The sequence below is a fragment of the Lytechinus pictus genome, chromosome 3 (assembly GCF_037042905.1).
Source record: "Lytechinus pictus isolate F3 Inbred chromosome 3, Lp3.0, whole genome shotgun sequence".
NCBI classification, from domain to species: domain Eukaryota; kingdom Metazoa; phylum Echinodermata; class Echinoidea; order Temnopleuroida; family Toxopneustidae; genus Lytechinus; species Lytechinus pictus.
Window position 1 is genome coordinate 21,847,550 of NC_087247.1, and position 16,688 is coordinate 21,864,237.

At 36.5% G+C, this 16,688-nt stretch overlaps 1 protein-coding gene across 1 annotated transcript; it reads right to left on the reverse strand.

Moving 5' to 3' along the window:
• Positions 1–522: 522 nt before the first annotated feature.
• LOC129257622 (collagen alpha-1(III) chain-like) lies at positions 523–16,174 on the reverse strand. Its single transcript, XM_054895997.2, has 4 exons — positions 15,200–16,174; positions 10,285–10,350; positions 9,244–9,282; positions 523–3,808 (listed from the first exon to the last, which is right to left on the reverse strand). Exons 1-4 carry the CDS (start codon positions 15,810–15,812, stop codon positions 3,417–3,419), a joined length of 1,110 nt encoding a protein of 369 aa, XP_054751972.2. The 5' UTR covers positions 15,813–16,174; the 3' UTR covers positions 523–3,416.
• Positions 16,175–16,688: the final 514 nt, after the last annotated feature.

Consider the following 16,688-nt stretch of genomic DNA (forward strand, 5'->3'; position numbering starts at 1 on the left):
ATTAGGAATTAATTTCAATGATGTTTGATTGTTTTGACGTGTTCTATTAGTTCTTGTTTTTGCTAATACAATTATTAATTTCATTACTATTTATAAACATTTCATTACATTAATTTAATGATATTGACATTATTGATATAATCATCATTGTCATCATCATCATCATCATCCTCATCATCATCATCATCATCATTGAAATTATAATAATTATTTTTATCATTATTTATATTATTATTATAATCATCACCATCATTATTGTTATCATCAATCATCTATCATAATAATTATTACAATAATTATCATCACCATTATCGTCGTCGTCTTTTTCTTTGTCGTTTACATCTTTATCGTCATAATCCTCTAAATTATTCATCTTCCTGGATCTTTGTTTAATTTTCTTTAATCTTTCAGCCTTTTTACACATTCATCATCTCCTGAAAAAAATGAACTAATCTTACCAACTCGTATACTAACTTTGTCGCACAAAATATAACTGACTTTTGAAAAGGACGCTTTCATAAAATGACTAATATTTAAAACTCTTTATTGTTATAAAGACAATATATTTGAATAATGAACATCACAAACGTATGAGAAAGTAATTGTATCATATTTTATCTCGTATGAAAGTATAAACATTGAATTTCTAGATTTTAAATAAATCCAAGCGACCATGACTAAAGACTAAACCAAATAAGATTCAGCAATATTATTCAACAAAATTTATCTTTTAATATACTTAATTCCAAATGTTAAAAATATTTTGGTTCATTTCAAAATTATAATCCAAAGAATTTCGGAAACTCGATTTCATCAGCATAATACATTAGATGAAATTTTAGATAAAAATGAACAAATAAAATCGAAATAAAACTTGGCAAGCTTTGACGTTATTATAATGAAAGGCACATTACTGGTGAATTGGTCCAATATGAGCAAATGTGCGCAAGCATGCATCTTTGCCCAACATTCCTCCAATACACTTACATGTATAGACATGTTTTTTCAAGCCCACAACATTTTTAATAAGGATTGATAAAACCCGACGTGTTTTAGAATTCCTGTTATAAGTTCGACCAAAAATAGTGATACATATTGATTGTGGCATTTTTTCGTTACAAATGTGCTTAAAAAGAACCAGAGTTTTGGGGTTTTGGCAACATTTTTGGGCCAGGCACAATATTCACCAATATCATAAAATTACTGTTGACCAATAATATGAGTATACTTTTGTGTATACTTTTGAATGTAATGTGTACGTAAAAATCCAACAGACTTCTACACTGAATCATGAAAAAGCTCTTAAAACTTTTGTCAAAATAATGTCCGTAGTGAGAGGCTCCGAAATTACATGACGTTTGCATCTAAAGCAATGGAGGTGCTACGGGGTCAACAGGAGATATGATCTCCTATGATTTTGTTTGTTTGAAGTGATGGGAAAAGGAAAAGGGGAGAAATAAGAATGCCAAAAAGAGAGGCATGGGTTTGCAATTCTTTATCTTTAAGAAGTCCCCCCCCCCCTTTCAAAATACACTGGCCTGACCCTGATGTGCATAACAGAACCATGTTTAGTCATTTCGAAAATGATTTTTAAATCATGAAATAAAAAGCATCCTAGAAGTGACCGAGACAATTAATCCAAGAAATATTCCAAGCATTGGCATGCATCATGTAACGGAAGCAGTAACAAATTGAATGAAACTAAAATTGGTGCCGAGATTGCCACAAAAACATTAATCACAAGCGCAGTGAGGTAGTATTTTTGTAGGCGTGGATTCAAGGGGGTGGGGGCAAGCCCCTCCCGTAGCGCCACATCTGTATTGAGCTTTCTAAGCCGGTGCTTTATAAAGCTGTTGGTTAGTTTGAGAAAATTGCGTTTTTGCACCGCGAGGTAGAAAAAATCCTAGAACACAGCAACAAAATAAAAAATGCAAGTCAAATTATAATGGAAAGCTGGAACGTCTTTGTCGAAAATTGGTGAATCGAAACAGAAGTTTCGTCCTACGTTTCGCAGCTTACGAAAAATTTGAAGTATGTCGTTTGTCCAGAGTCCGTGACGAATCTGCTGGTTGGATTCATCAACCCTTGACAAAGACTGCATTGTCATGAAAAGCATTTGACAATACATTATCTATGTCTCCAAAGGCGTTCTGCCTCGCGGTTGCAAGAGCTCAAGTGGAACATATTATCGGGTGCTAAATCAGAGAGTCAATAATTTTTATTCGCATCAGCTAAAGTTAAAATCCAATCTTTGAATAATACAATTGTTATTGTCTTAAAATAGTTTAAGAGAAATCCATCACAGTTCAAGAGTAGTTGGTTTAAAGACAAGAGATCTCTTATTGCGTGAATTCTGCGTGGTTACTTACAAACAAGCAAGTGTCAGGATCACGCAAAGCATTGAGTATAGGTCTTTGACTTGAAAGGGAATTTGTTGTCCAATTATTCTTGAATCACACCAGCCCTCATTATAAGCACATGCACTGATTGGTTGGGGGACATCATTGAATAAAACGCATAGTATATATACCCTTTGTTTCTCATTAAAGACCATACAATCGGAACATTATCATCATGACTATTGTAACTGTACTAGAAAGACGTATTTCATGTCCGGTCACCTTGACATTCTGGAACCTATCAGCTGATCAGCTAATCACAGAGGTTGATTCTATAAGTTAGAATTGTACTTTGGTCACATTTTCCTGGATTGATCCCGACCGTGAACATCTCTACCAATGGGTATATCTTTAACCTCGCTATCAACACTATAGCTATCAAAGATGAATCTACAACAATCTATGGTCATGATTACGATGCTTGAACATTGAATCTGGAATTTAATAGTTAACTGTTACTATAGTACTTAAAATCGAGTGAAGAAAAGAGTTCCATTTCCATTTCAAAGAAACTCGACTCATTTTAATAATAATGATAATAATAATGCTAAACTAAACTTTTGATAGTAGACGAGCAGAACATAATAGGTATTCTAGGAATGTCCATGAAGTAAACTCTGCCGGCGATCGATGGGCTTGCAGTGGTTAAGATGCACCGTTTCAAGTACACTTGAAGAAACCAATCCCCTCTAGCTCAATATAGAATTGATATAGTCCCAAAACATTTTTTGCCAGATAATCTTTTTTTTTCAATCGGATTTTTGTCTAAGTAAATGTTGTGGCTATTAAAATAACGTAACTCAATTGTATTTAATAACAAAATATAGAAAGAAACTTGAGGTAAACACACCCAGACAGGAATTAAACTCCATATAGAGGAAACACAAACTTCCGCGAGGAGAAGAAAGTCATACATTATACGCAACAGTGGCAAAGTACGGGAGGGACGTTTGTCAACCGAGTTTCAGATATCTTGAATGCTGGGTCAGTGATGATAAGTGATGAACGTTTCATAATTCAAACGCCTTCTTCTTTGTCTACTATTTCAGCCATTGCAACTGCCGTTGATCCCTCGGAGACTTCTTCGGAAGCCTCGCAATTAACGCGGACATCCGCAACCGCGTCGTTGCATTCAGCGCGCAGCGGTTGTTGCTCCCACTGCGCATCTGTCCGCGTCTCTACGCCGTCTGACAACACGATGACGTTCCCCGCCGTTCGACCACCGCCGAGGCCCCTTGCAATCTCCTCTTCTGTTCGTTTGGTCTTAAATGGGCCTTGTGGACCACGAATAAGACCAATGGCGACTAAGGTAACCATGAATGTGATGCAGACAGCTACAGTTATATACATTCCAACGTAATTGAAGTCATCGTCTTTTGTCCCTGGTGCGGTCATATTTTGACGGATTCCTATGTCATTAGAAGGTAAATATAAGAAAAAAAAACGTTAATTAGATTTGGTCAGCTGTGTACATCAAATAAAGCATTTAAAAATACACAATTTCCCTTTGATTTTGATAATGAAATAATGCTACTTACCCTTACATAAAACACATGATTGCTATCACCAGAGCAATTGGCATCATTGTCATTAATGAAAGGGATGTAAAACCGCGAGACCCTGACTGAAATGCAAAATCAGAATCACTAAAAAAGACAAAGAGTTCCATGTGGCACCCTTAAAGCTCAAGTCCATCCCAGAAAAATGTCGATTTGAATCAATAGAGAAAAAAATCAAACAAACATAATGCTGAAAATATCATTGAAATTGGATATGAAATAAGAAAATTATGACATTTTAAAGTTTCGCTTATTTTTATAACAAAACAGTTATATGCACAACTCAGTCATATCAGTGATATGCAAATGAGAGAGTCAATGATGTCCCTCACTCACTGTTTCTCTTGTTTTTATTGTTTGAATTATACAATATTTCAATTTTTACAGATTTGACAATAATGACCAACTTGAATGAAGCAAAACATGTTAAAACAATGGTAGTTTTACATGTTCAGAGAGGAATAAAACTATGTTTCACACGACAATGAGGATAAAATTTCAATATTTCATATTTCATACAATGAAATACAAAAGAAATAGTGAGTGATGTCATCAGTGCCCTCATTTGCATACCGAATAACTATTTTGTGAGATTAAACAAAACTTTAAAATATCACAACTTTCTTATTGAACATCCTATTTTGATGAAGTTTTCAGTGTTATGCTTGTTGGATTTTCTCTTTTTAGTCAATTTAACTTTTTGTTGAAGTGAACTTGTCCTGTAAGGAGATTAGATCTCGATGTAATATTATTTTTTTTGAAAATTCGAACCCTTTTGAATGCAAACTGTCTTAGCTAGACAAATAAAACGCCAAGATATGGTGTTTCGGGTTTCTTGGATGCAAACTGTCTTAGCTAGACAAATAAAACGCCAAGATATGGTGTTTCGGGTTTCTTGGATGCAAACTGTCTTAGCTAGACAAATAAAACGTCATGATATGGTGTTTTGGGTTTCAGGTGCATTTTTGCACCTTTTTGTGTAAATATGTACAATATTCTTATATCATTGAGCACACTTTATTCTTGAGGTTTCTTTGTACTTTTAATGTGGTGTTTTGGGGAACATTACTGAAACGCATTGCGCCGTTGAAACATGGACCTATTATAGATGGACATTCAACGCTATCATTTCTTTGATCAAACGAGATCCGCCGCCTCGTGATTATGTGCATTTTAATGAGAACAAACAGGTGTTTTGACAATAGCGACTACCAAGGCATATCTGATTTTTTTTTACAAAGGGACAGCTTTCCTGGTGTTTGGTTTTGTTGGCTGATACCATGTGTTAGAAAATGTTTTTCAATCAACATGCTTTAGATTTGAAGCAGCAAAATTAAGAAGCAGACGATTTTGTGGCATAAATATGTTATTATTTGATCCGCACACTTCCGCATGCACATTATGACCCCAACAGCATTAAGCGATAAACGCTCTGTACACGATTTGAGCCATCATTTATCTCTGGAATATTAGGAGGAAAATTTGAAAAATTGGATTATAAATAATAGACAATCAAACACAATATTGCCTCTATCTTAAAATATGCATACATTTTCCCAAATAAAACACATGGAACTAAGATTGTCAAAGGTAAACCAGAACTGCACGTCGATTTTAAGTGGTTTATCATCTTCTGTGCATACAGTTTGTGCAATATCAGTCCCGACCTTTCGTTGGAGAACGCGAACGCTTATTTGCGACGGTAGTTGATTTTGGAAGAGACTTTTGGGCCCGTCGTCCAGGGGGGCGTTTCATGAAAGGACTTGTCGGACGTTTTATCCGACAAGTCCCATTTTATCCGACAGTTACCATAGTAACAGTACCTCTCAGCCAATCAACATCAGAGAAAGATGTCAGATCTGACAACTTGTCGAATGAAAATGTTGATGAAACACTCCCCTGGTCGTAAAACTCTGTCCTGCAATGCAAATTGTGTGACATGAGATTTGTTTTCGTTTCGCATCTGGAACGGAAACATTCAATCTGCGTTTCGTGTGCAAAATTCTGGTTGCTACTATGGTAACAGCGATATATCCGATTTAGGACGACTTTCCAAAGCCACATTTGGTTCCTCCCAGAGCTCGAGAGGCCGCCCGGGGGGCCCACTTCCATTGAAGAGTGGATACCAGGCGCGACCACGCGTAAAAAGGGAAAGAGTGGGCAAGTACGTTACGTATAGGCCTATGTAACGTTATAAGGGTGTCAAAAACGATGTTTAAAATACTGAAAAGGAGGATATGTTTTCAATACTTGTCTTGTAAGGTTTCACAAGCTAAATACTTGTTAAGAGATGCATTTTCATAATCTGGAAAAGCCTTGCTTCCCTTGTTTAGGGTGCTTTTCGAAACCGCATGGTCGTGCCTGGTATCCACTCATCAATGGAAGTGGTCCCCCGGGAATTCGAATCTAATCCCCCATTTCTGGGGAAAATAAAACATAATGCCCATTACATTGTGTGCTAGAGGCATATCGTTTGTGTAGGAGTAAACAAAAGAAATTTCGGCTGGTACGTGTTCACAGACCAAGGTAACTCCTTGTTCAGACGTATACATGCTGTGTACATAATCAACGCATGCGAAATGGTTTCTGCTGGAGAGGTGATTTGACCCATGGAATCAATTGCCAGAGATCCACCAATAATCCACATTAAATGCAATATCGATTCGATGGACTGTAATGATCTATATCTAAGCCTTAATTCAGTAACTTTTTCCTTACTCAATATGTACTCGATTTGTTTGAAAAACCACTTTCTTATCCATGTCATAATCTATTGTAGGTCCTGCATTTCGAAAATCTCCAGCCATCAGTCGTAATGTACATGCATGTATGGTGCGGGTGTCGCGGGAAAGAATTTTGCAAAGGAAAAGCAGATTTAAAAGGCCTGCAACCACCCTGTAACACAAAGCTTAGCATTGATTGTAGAGAAGTTTTCTACGTTTCATTCTATTGACTATAATGTACAATCAATCTTAAAAATCAAGTGTATGATTAAGCGTTAACTTTTGTGTTAGGGGCATGGGTGTCGATCACGGGGGGATGGGGGGGATATATCCCCCCCCCCCCAATATTTCAAGTGGGGGGGATGGCCTGTATTATCATCCCCCCCCCCCCAATAATTTAGGGTAGAAAAATTATAATAATGATGATGAAAAAATTAAAAGTTTGATCATGATAATTATAGTGATGATTATGTCATCAATCAGTTTGTTTCCTTCGCAATTTGTGTATATTGTTATTAATTAAAAACATTCTTTTTCAGGACTATTAAACAGATGGGTGGAGGTTCAGGATGAAAAAGAGTGAAATGTTTTTGTATATGATATTTTTAACACATGACATAAAAGGACCCCAACGAAAAACAACTTTTGTTGATAGGGTGTTCCATCCCACCAGTGGTGAAAAAAATAATTTTAATACATCAATTAATTCAAAAGGGTGGACAATAAACGGGAGTAAAAGGGTGGCAAGATAAATCGTCTAAGGAATGACCATATAGCTATTACATACAGTAATAGCTCTATGGAATGACGGTAAGCCCGATGGCGCACGAGAAGCCACATAGTTTGTAATTTGTGCTAGTCTTAATTGGTCCGAATCTGCATGTTATCATCATGCATTAAGAAAAAAAATATTGCCAGTCAGGTTAGATTTAAGAGAGACATTGTATACACAGAGGCGTCGATTCGGGGGGGGGGGGGGGGCGATCACCCCACCAATGAAAATATTTGGGGGGAACATATCGTTTTGCCACCTCCCAATAATTCCGCATGTGCAACTAAAAAATAAGATTGTAATGCTACACTGAAACCAGCAAGCGAGATTGAGATACCAACTCGATTTTGATTTAAAATCGTGCTCAAAATGTCTGCTTTTCAGATTGGAATATAAAAATTTTCAGCTCGCGCTTCGCGCTTGCATCATTTCTGTACCAAAACCCCATACTTTTCATGATTAAATAGGTGAATAGAATGTCCCGCTTTCAGTTCTATACCTCAAAAGAATTCCCGCTTCGATTTGCAATAATCTTTTGATGGATATATATATCTTGTTCTTTATTAAAAGCGTCCATTAAACTGTCTTTTTTTTCCAGATCGAAATATCAAAATTTTCAGCTGGCGCTTTGCGCTCGCATCTATTGTTCTTCTAGATACCCATCTTAATCATTGGTACCAAAAATGCTTAGAATATCAAGCTTTCACGTCAGAATATAAAGAAATTTTTAGCTCGCTCTCTAGTGAGATTCATGTATTTATGCTCCTCATGAGTTACTACAAACAAACCTAAACAGGTACATTTTTCCTGTTTTCGTGTCATACTAAAAAAAATCAGCTCGCGCTTCGCGCTCGCATTGTTGGTGAGGGTAAGATATGTGTCTATTTCTCATGAGTCATATATATATGTATGCATATATATAATATAGGCCTAGTGTGTGGGTGAGTTTGTTCGTTTTGTATGATCGAGCGCCTTTGGAACGTTGATTCATGATTCCCCCCCCCCCCCAATCTGAAAAATGGATCGACGCCCCTGTGTATACATCATGCTCAGTAAACAGATCACTATGCACATGGTCCAGACAATTTTTGTCATTTTTTTCTTTCGTATGAGTTTAGAATAGTCTTACTTGTAACACAAATTGAATTAAAAAAAAAATTATATAAGTACAGTACACTACAACAATGAAGGAGTTTCCAAGAACACCATGCATATCAATTACTCCAAAATGTCCTAACTTGTGATTTTAGTGGGGGTAATGTTGAAAGATCCCCATCCACAAGAACTTTTGTGTGAATCATCCCCCCCAACCAAGAATACCGATCGACACCCATGGTAATATTAGCGTCCGTGTGGTTTGCGAAAGGCCAGAGTGTCTAATCACGAACTGCGTCTTTCAACTCATCGCCTAATTGACGGCGGAACTTGAAAGTAGAAAAATATGAAGAGAATGTTATTCAGAGCACAATGACGGACACAATCCATGTTAGTGAATTCATTAACAATGCGATGCTTGTCCATCTCTAATAGGTCCATGTTGTTAGTAATACCTTGGTCACATTTGCTCTACGGCGGCCGTACGGCGAGTCGAAAACAGTCGTATTATTAATTTTAATTCAAACCACCTATAAAATTATGCAGCTGGTAAAAAAAATGTTAAAACGGCTGTTTTCGACTCGCCTTACGGCCGCCGTAGAGCAAATGTGACCAAGGTAAAAGAAAAGGGGTGCTATATACGAGCAAATAATTTCTTGAAATAAAATTTAGATGGGAGGCTGGAGACAACTTACCAATACTTTTTACGGATTCTTGCTCTCCAGGCTTTAATCCTGTAAACAAGTGAAAAAAGGTAGCTTTTAGATGATTAACGTTTTATTTTCTTTTAACATCGTTTACTTTTAACGCCGTTTAACTCGTTAAAAGGCAACATGCTTAGTTCTCTGAAGGGGGAATATATTATTTTCATAACCATACAAAATATATTGGACACTCGGTAATGTCGAGTTGGAACATTATACACATGCAATACGTGGGCGTGTGTGGGTGCGAGTGCACGTATGTATACGGTCATGTAAAAAGTTTTTCTTCTAAAGAATTTAATTAATTTCATTTTTCAATGTATAATGATTATAATAACTGATAATGATTATAATAATTGCGATGATGTTAATGATAACTTATGTTTATAATCATAAAGTACCATTTCATTAAAAACAAATGAAGCTCTACCTTGCCACCTGGGCAGGGGCATTTGTACACAGCATCCCCACAATTTTGAAAGTTGGAGATGTATAGGCCTATCCCCGGGCTATTTACGCCCCTGAGTATTAACACATATCTCTTCTATGTGACCTAGCTCTGATCATGGTTCTAGTAGGATCCATGCTCTGATCACATCTGTTTTTCATTGTAGAATACAATGTGGCGTATCGGCAATCCGCTCGTTTTTAAGGGCTTTAAAACTCTTTCAAATATTTTCTCAACATGCAACAAATACAATGTGATGTTATAAAATAATAAGTTTGCAAACAGATCCTTTCTTGCAATCAGATACAATTCGCCAATCTCTTATTACTCTTTCTTTTTATTCCTAAAGTTGGGGTACATTTTGCCCTGTGCGTCCAGCTTGGCGGTCGCATGCAGTCACACCAACAGAACCGAATGCAGACCGATCAGAACTACTACATTATTTTCAATTACATTCCCATTGGATGGTTTGGAGTGGGTTTCGTTGGTGTGGCGGGGTATTATCGTAGTGGAAATGGCAGTTTCCGTCCTCAAGGTCGTTCAAAGATAATCGTGATGAGAATCTAGTTTTGTTGTAAACTTACCGGAGTTTGTGTCTCTGTTCGAGCCATTGTCGTCAGTTCCTGCAGCATCGTTGTTGTGTATGTGATCTATTATAATTCAAACGAACAAAAAAAACGTGAGAATTACAACGAAAGCAATAAATGAAAAAAAGTCAGTTGAAGGAGATCCAGATTCGCCATATATTTGTGAAAATATTGTGTGCTAAAATCATAAGTAACTACCTTGCAGGGGTTCCAATAAAGATTACACAAGCACGCTAATAGTACCTTTCTCGTCTTAAGATATTTTAAGAGCAGTGCACCCTTCGTGATGGGATTTAAAAGTCGATGGTCAAAATTTTCTCAAGAGTTCTTTTTAGTCAGTATTAGTTACAATGAATACACTGAAGAACAATTTAAGCACTTCTAAGCCCAGAGAAAATCATTATACAGCAAAATTCCCGTACTTTTAATAAAAAAAAACATTGATTCACCAAAAAAAAATCAAATATTGTCAAGATTGGTATTTAAAGGGGTACTCCGGGCTGAAAATATTTATATCTAAATAAATAGAGTAAAATTCACAGAGCAAAATGCTGAAAATTTTATCAAAATTTGATGACAAATACCAAAGTTATTGAATTTTAAAGTTTAGCAATATTTTGATAAAATAGTTATATGCACGTTATTATGAATATTCATTAGGTGGGCTGATGATGTCCCATCCCAACCTATCTTTTTCTTATGTTATTACATGAAATCATAATTGTTTCATTTTTTCATACATGCTGTGTGAATGATGTGTCTCCTTTATAATGAAATACGTTGCAGCAATGAATATCTAATGCACTAAATCAGTTGTCAATCCATTTTTTTTTCAGTTCTTGGTAGAAAAAAATAATGAATAAACCTAATTTCATATAATAAAATACAAAAGAACAAGTGGGGATATGACATCATCAATTTGCTCATTGAATATTCATGCAGACATGCCTGTTTCACCGGAATAATGCAAATCTTTAAAATGCCATAACCAGGATAACTTTATAATTCCTTATCCGATTTGAATCAAATTTTCAGTGTTTTGTTTGTCTGATTTTTCTTTATCTGCATGTTTAAATCTTATCATTTTCAGCCCGGAGCATCCCTTTAAACCCGGTACGTGTAATAGGGCCTTGGCTTTAAACTTGTGAATGTTCTGCTAGTGGCAAATGAACTAAGGAAAATGGTAACCACACACCTTATAGATTTTGAATAAAATTGTAAAACTAATTTCAGAGGAGTTTCGTTTCTAAACTTGTTGGCCAACCTAGTAACTTCTAAGGAGAAAAGAAAGCACGGATCAATACAGATGCAAGAAAGTGGGTAGTAGAAAAATACGCTTACTTGTTCTACGCAGATATTTTACGCGTCAGAGCGATCAATCGAACTCGAGCAGTTTTTACATAAAAACAATAATATTCATATGACCAAAGTACTGGAATACTCTTCCATCAGATTAGCTTAAACGTAAACTCATGCTTTTTCTTCGTTATCAAGATGCACATCATATTCTTCTCTCCAGTTTTAACCATATTTTCAAAGGATGTAAAATAACGAGGACGTTGCACATGCAGCTGTGCAACGTCCTCGTTATTTCACATCCTTTGAAAAAATATGCATATAGCGAAAAAGAATGTGTATTGTTCGTGGATGTGAATTTGTATTTGCATACATTATGCAAGGATGTCTAGATTTATCAATTGTTATTGCTTTTGACCCCTTCAAATGTATTGTCTATATACATGTATATGAAAATCAAACTGGTATAGTCAATGTCATAAAGTTGTATCCGCCTTCCACCATTTATTACTCACAACGTATTTCACATGAGCAGCAGTTCTACCAGCTTGTTTTTCAGTATCACCAATCATATTTCTTTTACTTAAATATTAAGCTATAAATAAATACTATACTATAGGATTTATAACGCGCACGTATCCACCTTGTTGGTACTCAAGGCGCTCCAATTACTTATCACTTGAATGAATGAAGGCCTATCATGTTAATGTTATTAGTATACTTTTCATTTGTCTGTAAATTTACATCATATATTATGTACATGTATTGTAATTGTTGTTGCTTTCTTTTTTAGTGTCAAACGAGAATTATGAAAATAAATGAAATGGAAATGAATTGAAATGAAATGAAATGACTTGTTTGTTGTGTTTAGTACATATTTTGTCATTACAATCAGCAATGGCTGTATTTATGTAATGTAATTATTTGGGGAGATAAATAAATTGTACTATTATTATGCACTGATCTATGAGTATATACCGTACATGTATAAAGTATTCTGGTAGATTCGTGATTTTGTAGAGATGGATATCCTGGGGCCTGTTATTGCAGAAAGAGTTGCGTTTAAACGCAAGTCAAAATATCAAGCACAAGTCCCGAATACGGGTGCTTCATTGGCTGAAAATATAGTTTCGCAAGATTTTATTAGTTGCGTTTGATTGCAACTCTTTCTGCAACGGGCCCCTGGTGCCCATATCATTCAATATGATTGGCTGATACTAAATATTTTATAATTAATCGTACTTTTTATTTTACAAGTCTTTACGAGACAGGCTTATATAGGCAAATCAAGTGGGCCGCAGCGAAAGGAATGAAAGGAGGAAAAAGAAAAAGAAATATATTAGGAGTATGAAAAAATATATATAAACGGGAAGATCACTATATACAAATAAAAATGTTCGCGCTTCGCGCTGGCATTACTTGATCAAAGAGAAACACATCATACGAGTCTCTGCAAACAGCCTTTAAAAAGTCCCCCTTTCAGATCTGTTTATAAAAAATATTCAACTCGCATCAATTGTTACAGTGAGAGACTCACTTATTATTATTCTCGCACAGTCCTAGTGCATTAGCAAGTCATTACGTCAAAAATATCGGCACGCGCTTCGCGCTCGAATTTATTGTTTTGTTTAGAAACGCACCTTGTTCATTATTTTAAAAAGCGCTTAAAATTGTTGAATTTTCAGATAGAAAATAAATACATTGCTGTGTCCAAAAATTTCAGCTCGCATTATTCGTTTAAGACTCATGAGACCCCTTCATTGTTTGTAAGAATAAACTTAACATGTACTTACACTTCCGTAATTAGGTCTACCTCTAACCCCTCCCCCACCCAGACCGTTACTGTTTGATCATCTAATCACACCCCCCCCCCCCCCCCGTTGATATGGGCAAAAGCTAGGTCCGCCCCGGGATTTCGAGAAAATGACTGTTAAAACGCATATGAGCATATGCATATGAGCCAATGACTTTTCAAGTTGAACTCAGACGAGGCCAAAAACGTGAGACATGTCGGAGGTTTTTTTTCCTGTGACCTTTGGGGTCAAACTTTGAGGGAGGAGAATGGCTCAGATAATACAATACGTAAACGTATATATACTGAAAAGGCATTATAAAGTTGATTTCTAGAAAGAGGATGATAATGAAGTATTTTCGAATAGTGGATGGGCGTTTCTGAGGGCAGGGGAGACGTGCCCCTATGATTTTGCAAGAACCAAATAAAGAGAATTAGAACAAAAGGAGTGAACAAAGAACAATATCAAAAGGGATGTGGGTCGAGTAAAACCCTGTGTACAAATACAATATCCAAGTATAGCTACCATACAGTCAACTATTAATTGATTAATTCAGTTCTGTGATGTGCAACTATTGTAGTTGTAAATCAAATCAAAATGGAATGTAATAATTTACTGGAATATAGGCCTACATTTGGAAATGTCTGATATATTGATTAGACATCACCATTACCATGCAGATTGGCCCCGATAGTTTTCATTATACTTTTCCATGTTTAGACTTCTTGCCAAACACTTATGTATAATTACATATACATGTAATATAACGAAAAGAACAAATATTATTATAGATCGGTTGCCCTATATAAGCTCTAAGTACAATGGGAAATAATAGAAACACAAAGGAAAATAACTTAAATAAATACCAAAAAGGTGACAAAGCAAAACGCTAAAAGCTATATGTTAACATGGTTAATGATAGAAATAATTCACCAAGAAAATCATTAAGCGTGAATGGAGAGAAATATAGTTTGAAAGTCATATTCAATTCAATAACGTTTGTCCTTTTGTTTTTAAATACGTGTACTCTTTTAGACAACGACGGGATACAGGAAACTGGATTTTAGATTGATTTGGCTGGGTCTGTGACCTTAATCTCCGAACGAAAAGAAAAAGCTTTCACTGGGAACTGCAGAGGTTACAGACAAATATTCATGTTCACACCATACTGGAGACAGTTATATTACTACTGTTATTTCATCCACTGTCATTTCATTGTACTATAATAAAACTTGATCGTCTGCTGAATCACTTGCATGTAAAAAAGTATCGATTATAATAATGCTTCAAATTTAATGAAGCCATTGATGGGATAGAAAAAAAATTACACAAAGTAATGTTTTATAAATCCCGGCAGTTAAACGTAAACTGCGTGTCTTTACAATTTGGAAATGTATACAAGTTGTTGTCTTTCATTGAGCATGACCAAATCTTTGGAGTCTATGATAAGGGTTGCTTCTTTATCAAAATGTAAACAGCTTTTAGATTTGTTTTTAATCTACATATTAATTAAACTACAACACACGTATTCACGTATGGGACGAATAGCCTACACAGTTAAGTTTCTTGTTTGATTTAAAATGAGTTTGGAGTAAAACTTAAATTTGTAGGTCCAAATCATTTGAATTAGCTTGATCAATATATATAGATCTGCGTTTTTGGTTATTTGTTAATTAAATTGATTGAAAGTTTAGATACTTGGATTAACTTTAGATGGTCTTTAAGGTCGAGTGCACACGTAAACTTTGAATCATCAGAGGTTTACAAGATATATACAAGAAAACGTAAATTGCAAATTTATTTACAAGCCACAGACCACCTACCTCCAGTCGAGTCATGGTGAAATCCATCGTTGATACTTGCTCCTCGTCCATCTCCACTGTCGTAAAGCGTACTTGATGAGTATGGCCCGATGGCTGGATCCACCCCATGACTACTTCCAGCCAAGTCGGGGTCTCCCATTTCAAGACCTGGATCGAAGTCAGAGGGTAGAGCACCCCATCCTTCTCCTTCCTGAAAACTTGGCTGGGGACCTGGATCTCCATCACTGGTTCCTAATTCACTGCCAATTGGTGGAAATACCGGTCCTGATGCGACAGCTCCTGGATGGAGGCCAGGTGCAGGTGGGGGCATTCCTCTCCCTCCATTGGCTCCTGGTCTCCCTGGGTAGTTACCTCTAGCTCCCGGTGATCCTGGTCCTACTGGACCTGCTGGAAAGCCTCCTCCACGACCTCCTGGCAATGGACCTGGCAAACCTTCCCCGGGTGCTCCCGGTCCTCCTGGACGTGGATACCAAGTTCCTCCTACATCTCCTGGGTAGCTTGGAAATTGTGACCCTCCATCCTCCTGCTGGCTTGGGAAGATCTGACATGTCGTTCTTTCCAGTGCAGTTATAAGAAATACAAAGGGGAGCAGTTGGTTGGGCAACATCGTCATATTTTCGAAACAAATCAAAATCCGGATGGAACCGGGAATACTACGCTGACTTTCAACCCGCACAGATAAAATAATTTTTCGTGAAGTACATATCGTTAGGCTTGTAGATGGAACTGTAGCTTTACTTGAAGGTGCAGATATACACACACGCACACACCTGCCGCGCGTAAAGTAGTCTGCAGGCACAGACCCTGTTGGAACTTTGATCAACAAGTGTGCTTCCACGCAAAGACTAGCACATACAAAACTGGCAGAGAGCCTTCAGTACACAGGCATGATTAGGCTGCACATTCAGACCCTTAACTCGAGCGAAGGGTTTGCCCAGCAGACTACGCGTAAAGCGGGGTGAAGAGATTAGAATGGGAGTTCAAGAATAAAACAGCTGCACTGTTCTTAGTATTAACTGATAGCTTACAGATGGGGTGGGTGGTTGGGGCCATGGACCAAAAAAAAAACTTTCACGACCAAGGAAAGAGGAGAAAAGGAACAAAAAAAGGTAAATATGGTAATTATTCTGAGTATCACAAAATCAGATTGTAAAATTTGCATTAAACATGATAAAGGTTCACATTTTCGCTCGCTCGCTTCGCTCATAAGCACGCTTATTATAAAATTTTACCCATACGCCATGTCTGACCCCCTATTTTGGGGTTCCTACTGGTCTGGAAGATATTATTATATGGTTTGTGATAAACGGAAATCAGGGAGTGGCCGTCATAAGTCAATTGCTTTCTGATATTAGCTCACATTCACTTTATGCTTTGTATTGTCGTTTTTACAAGATGTATACAAAAAAACTTAATTTGAATTTGATTAGAAGACTATGCAAGCAAGGCGATTTTCAATAGACGGGAGCAACATATTACACTGTATTGC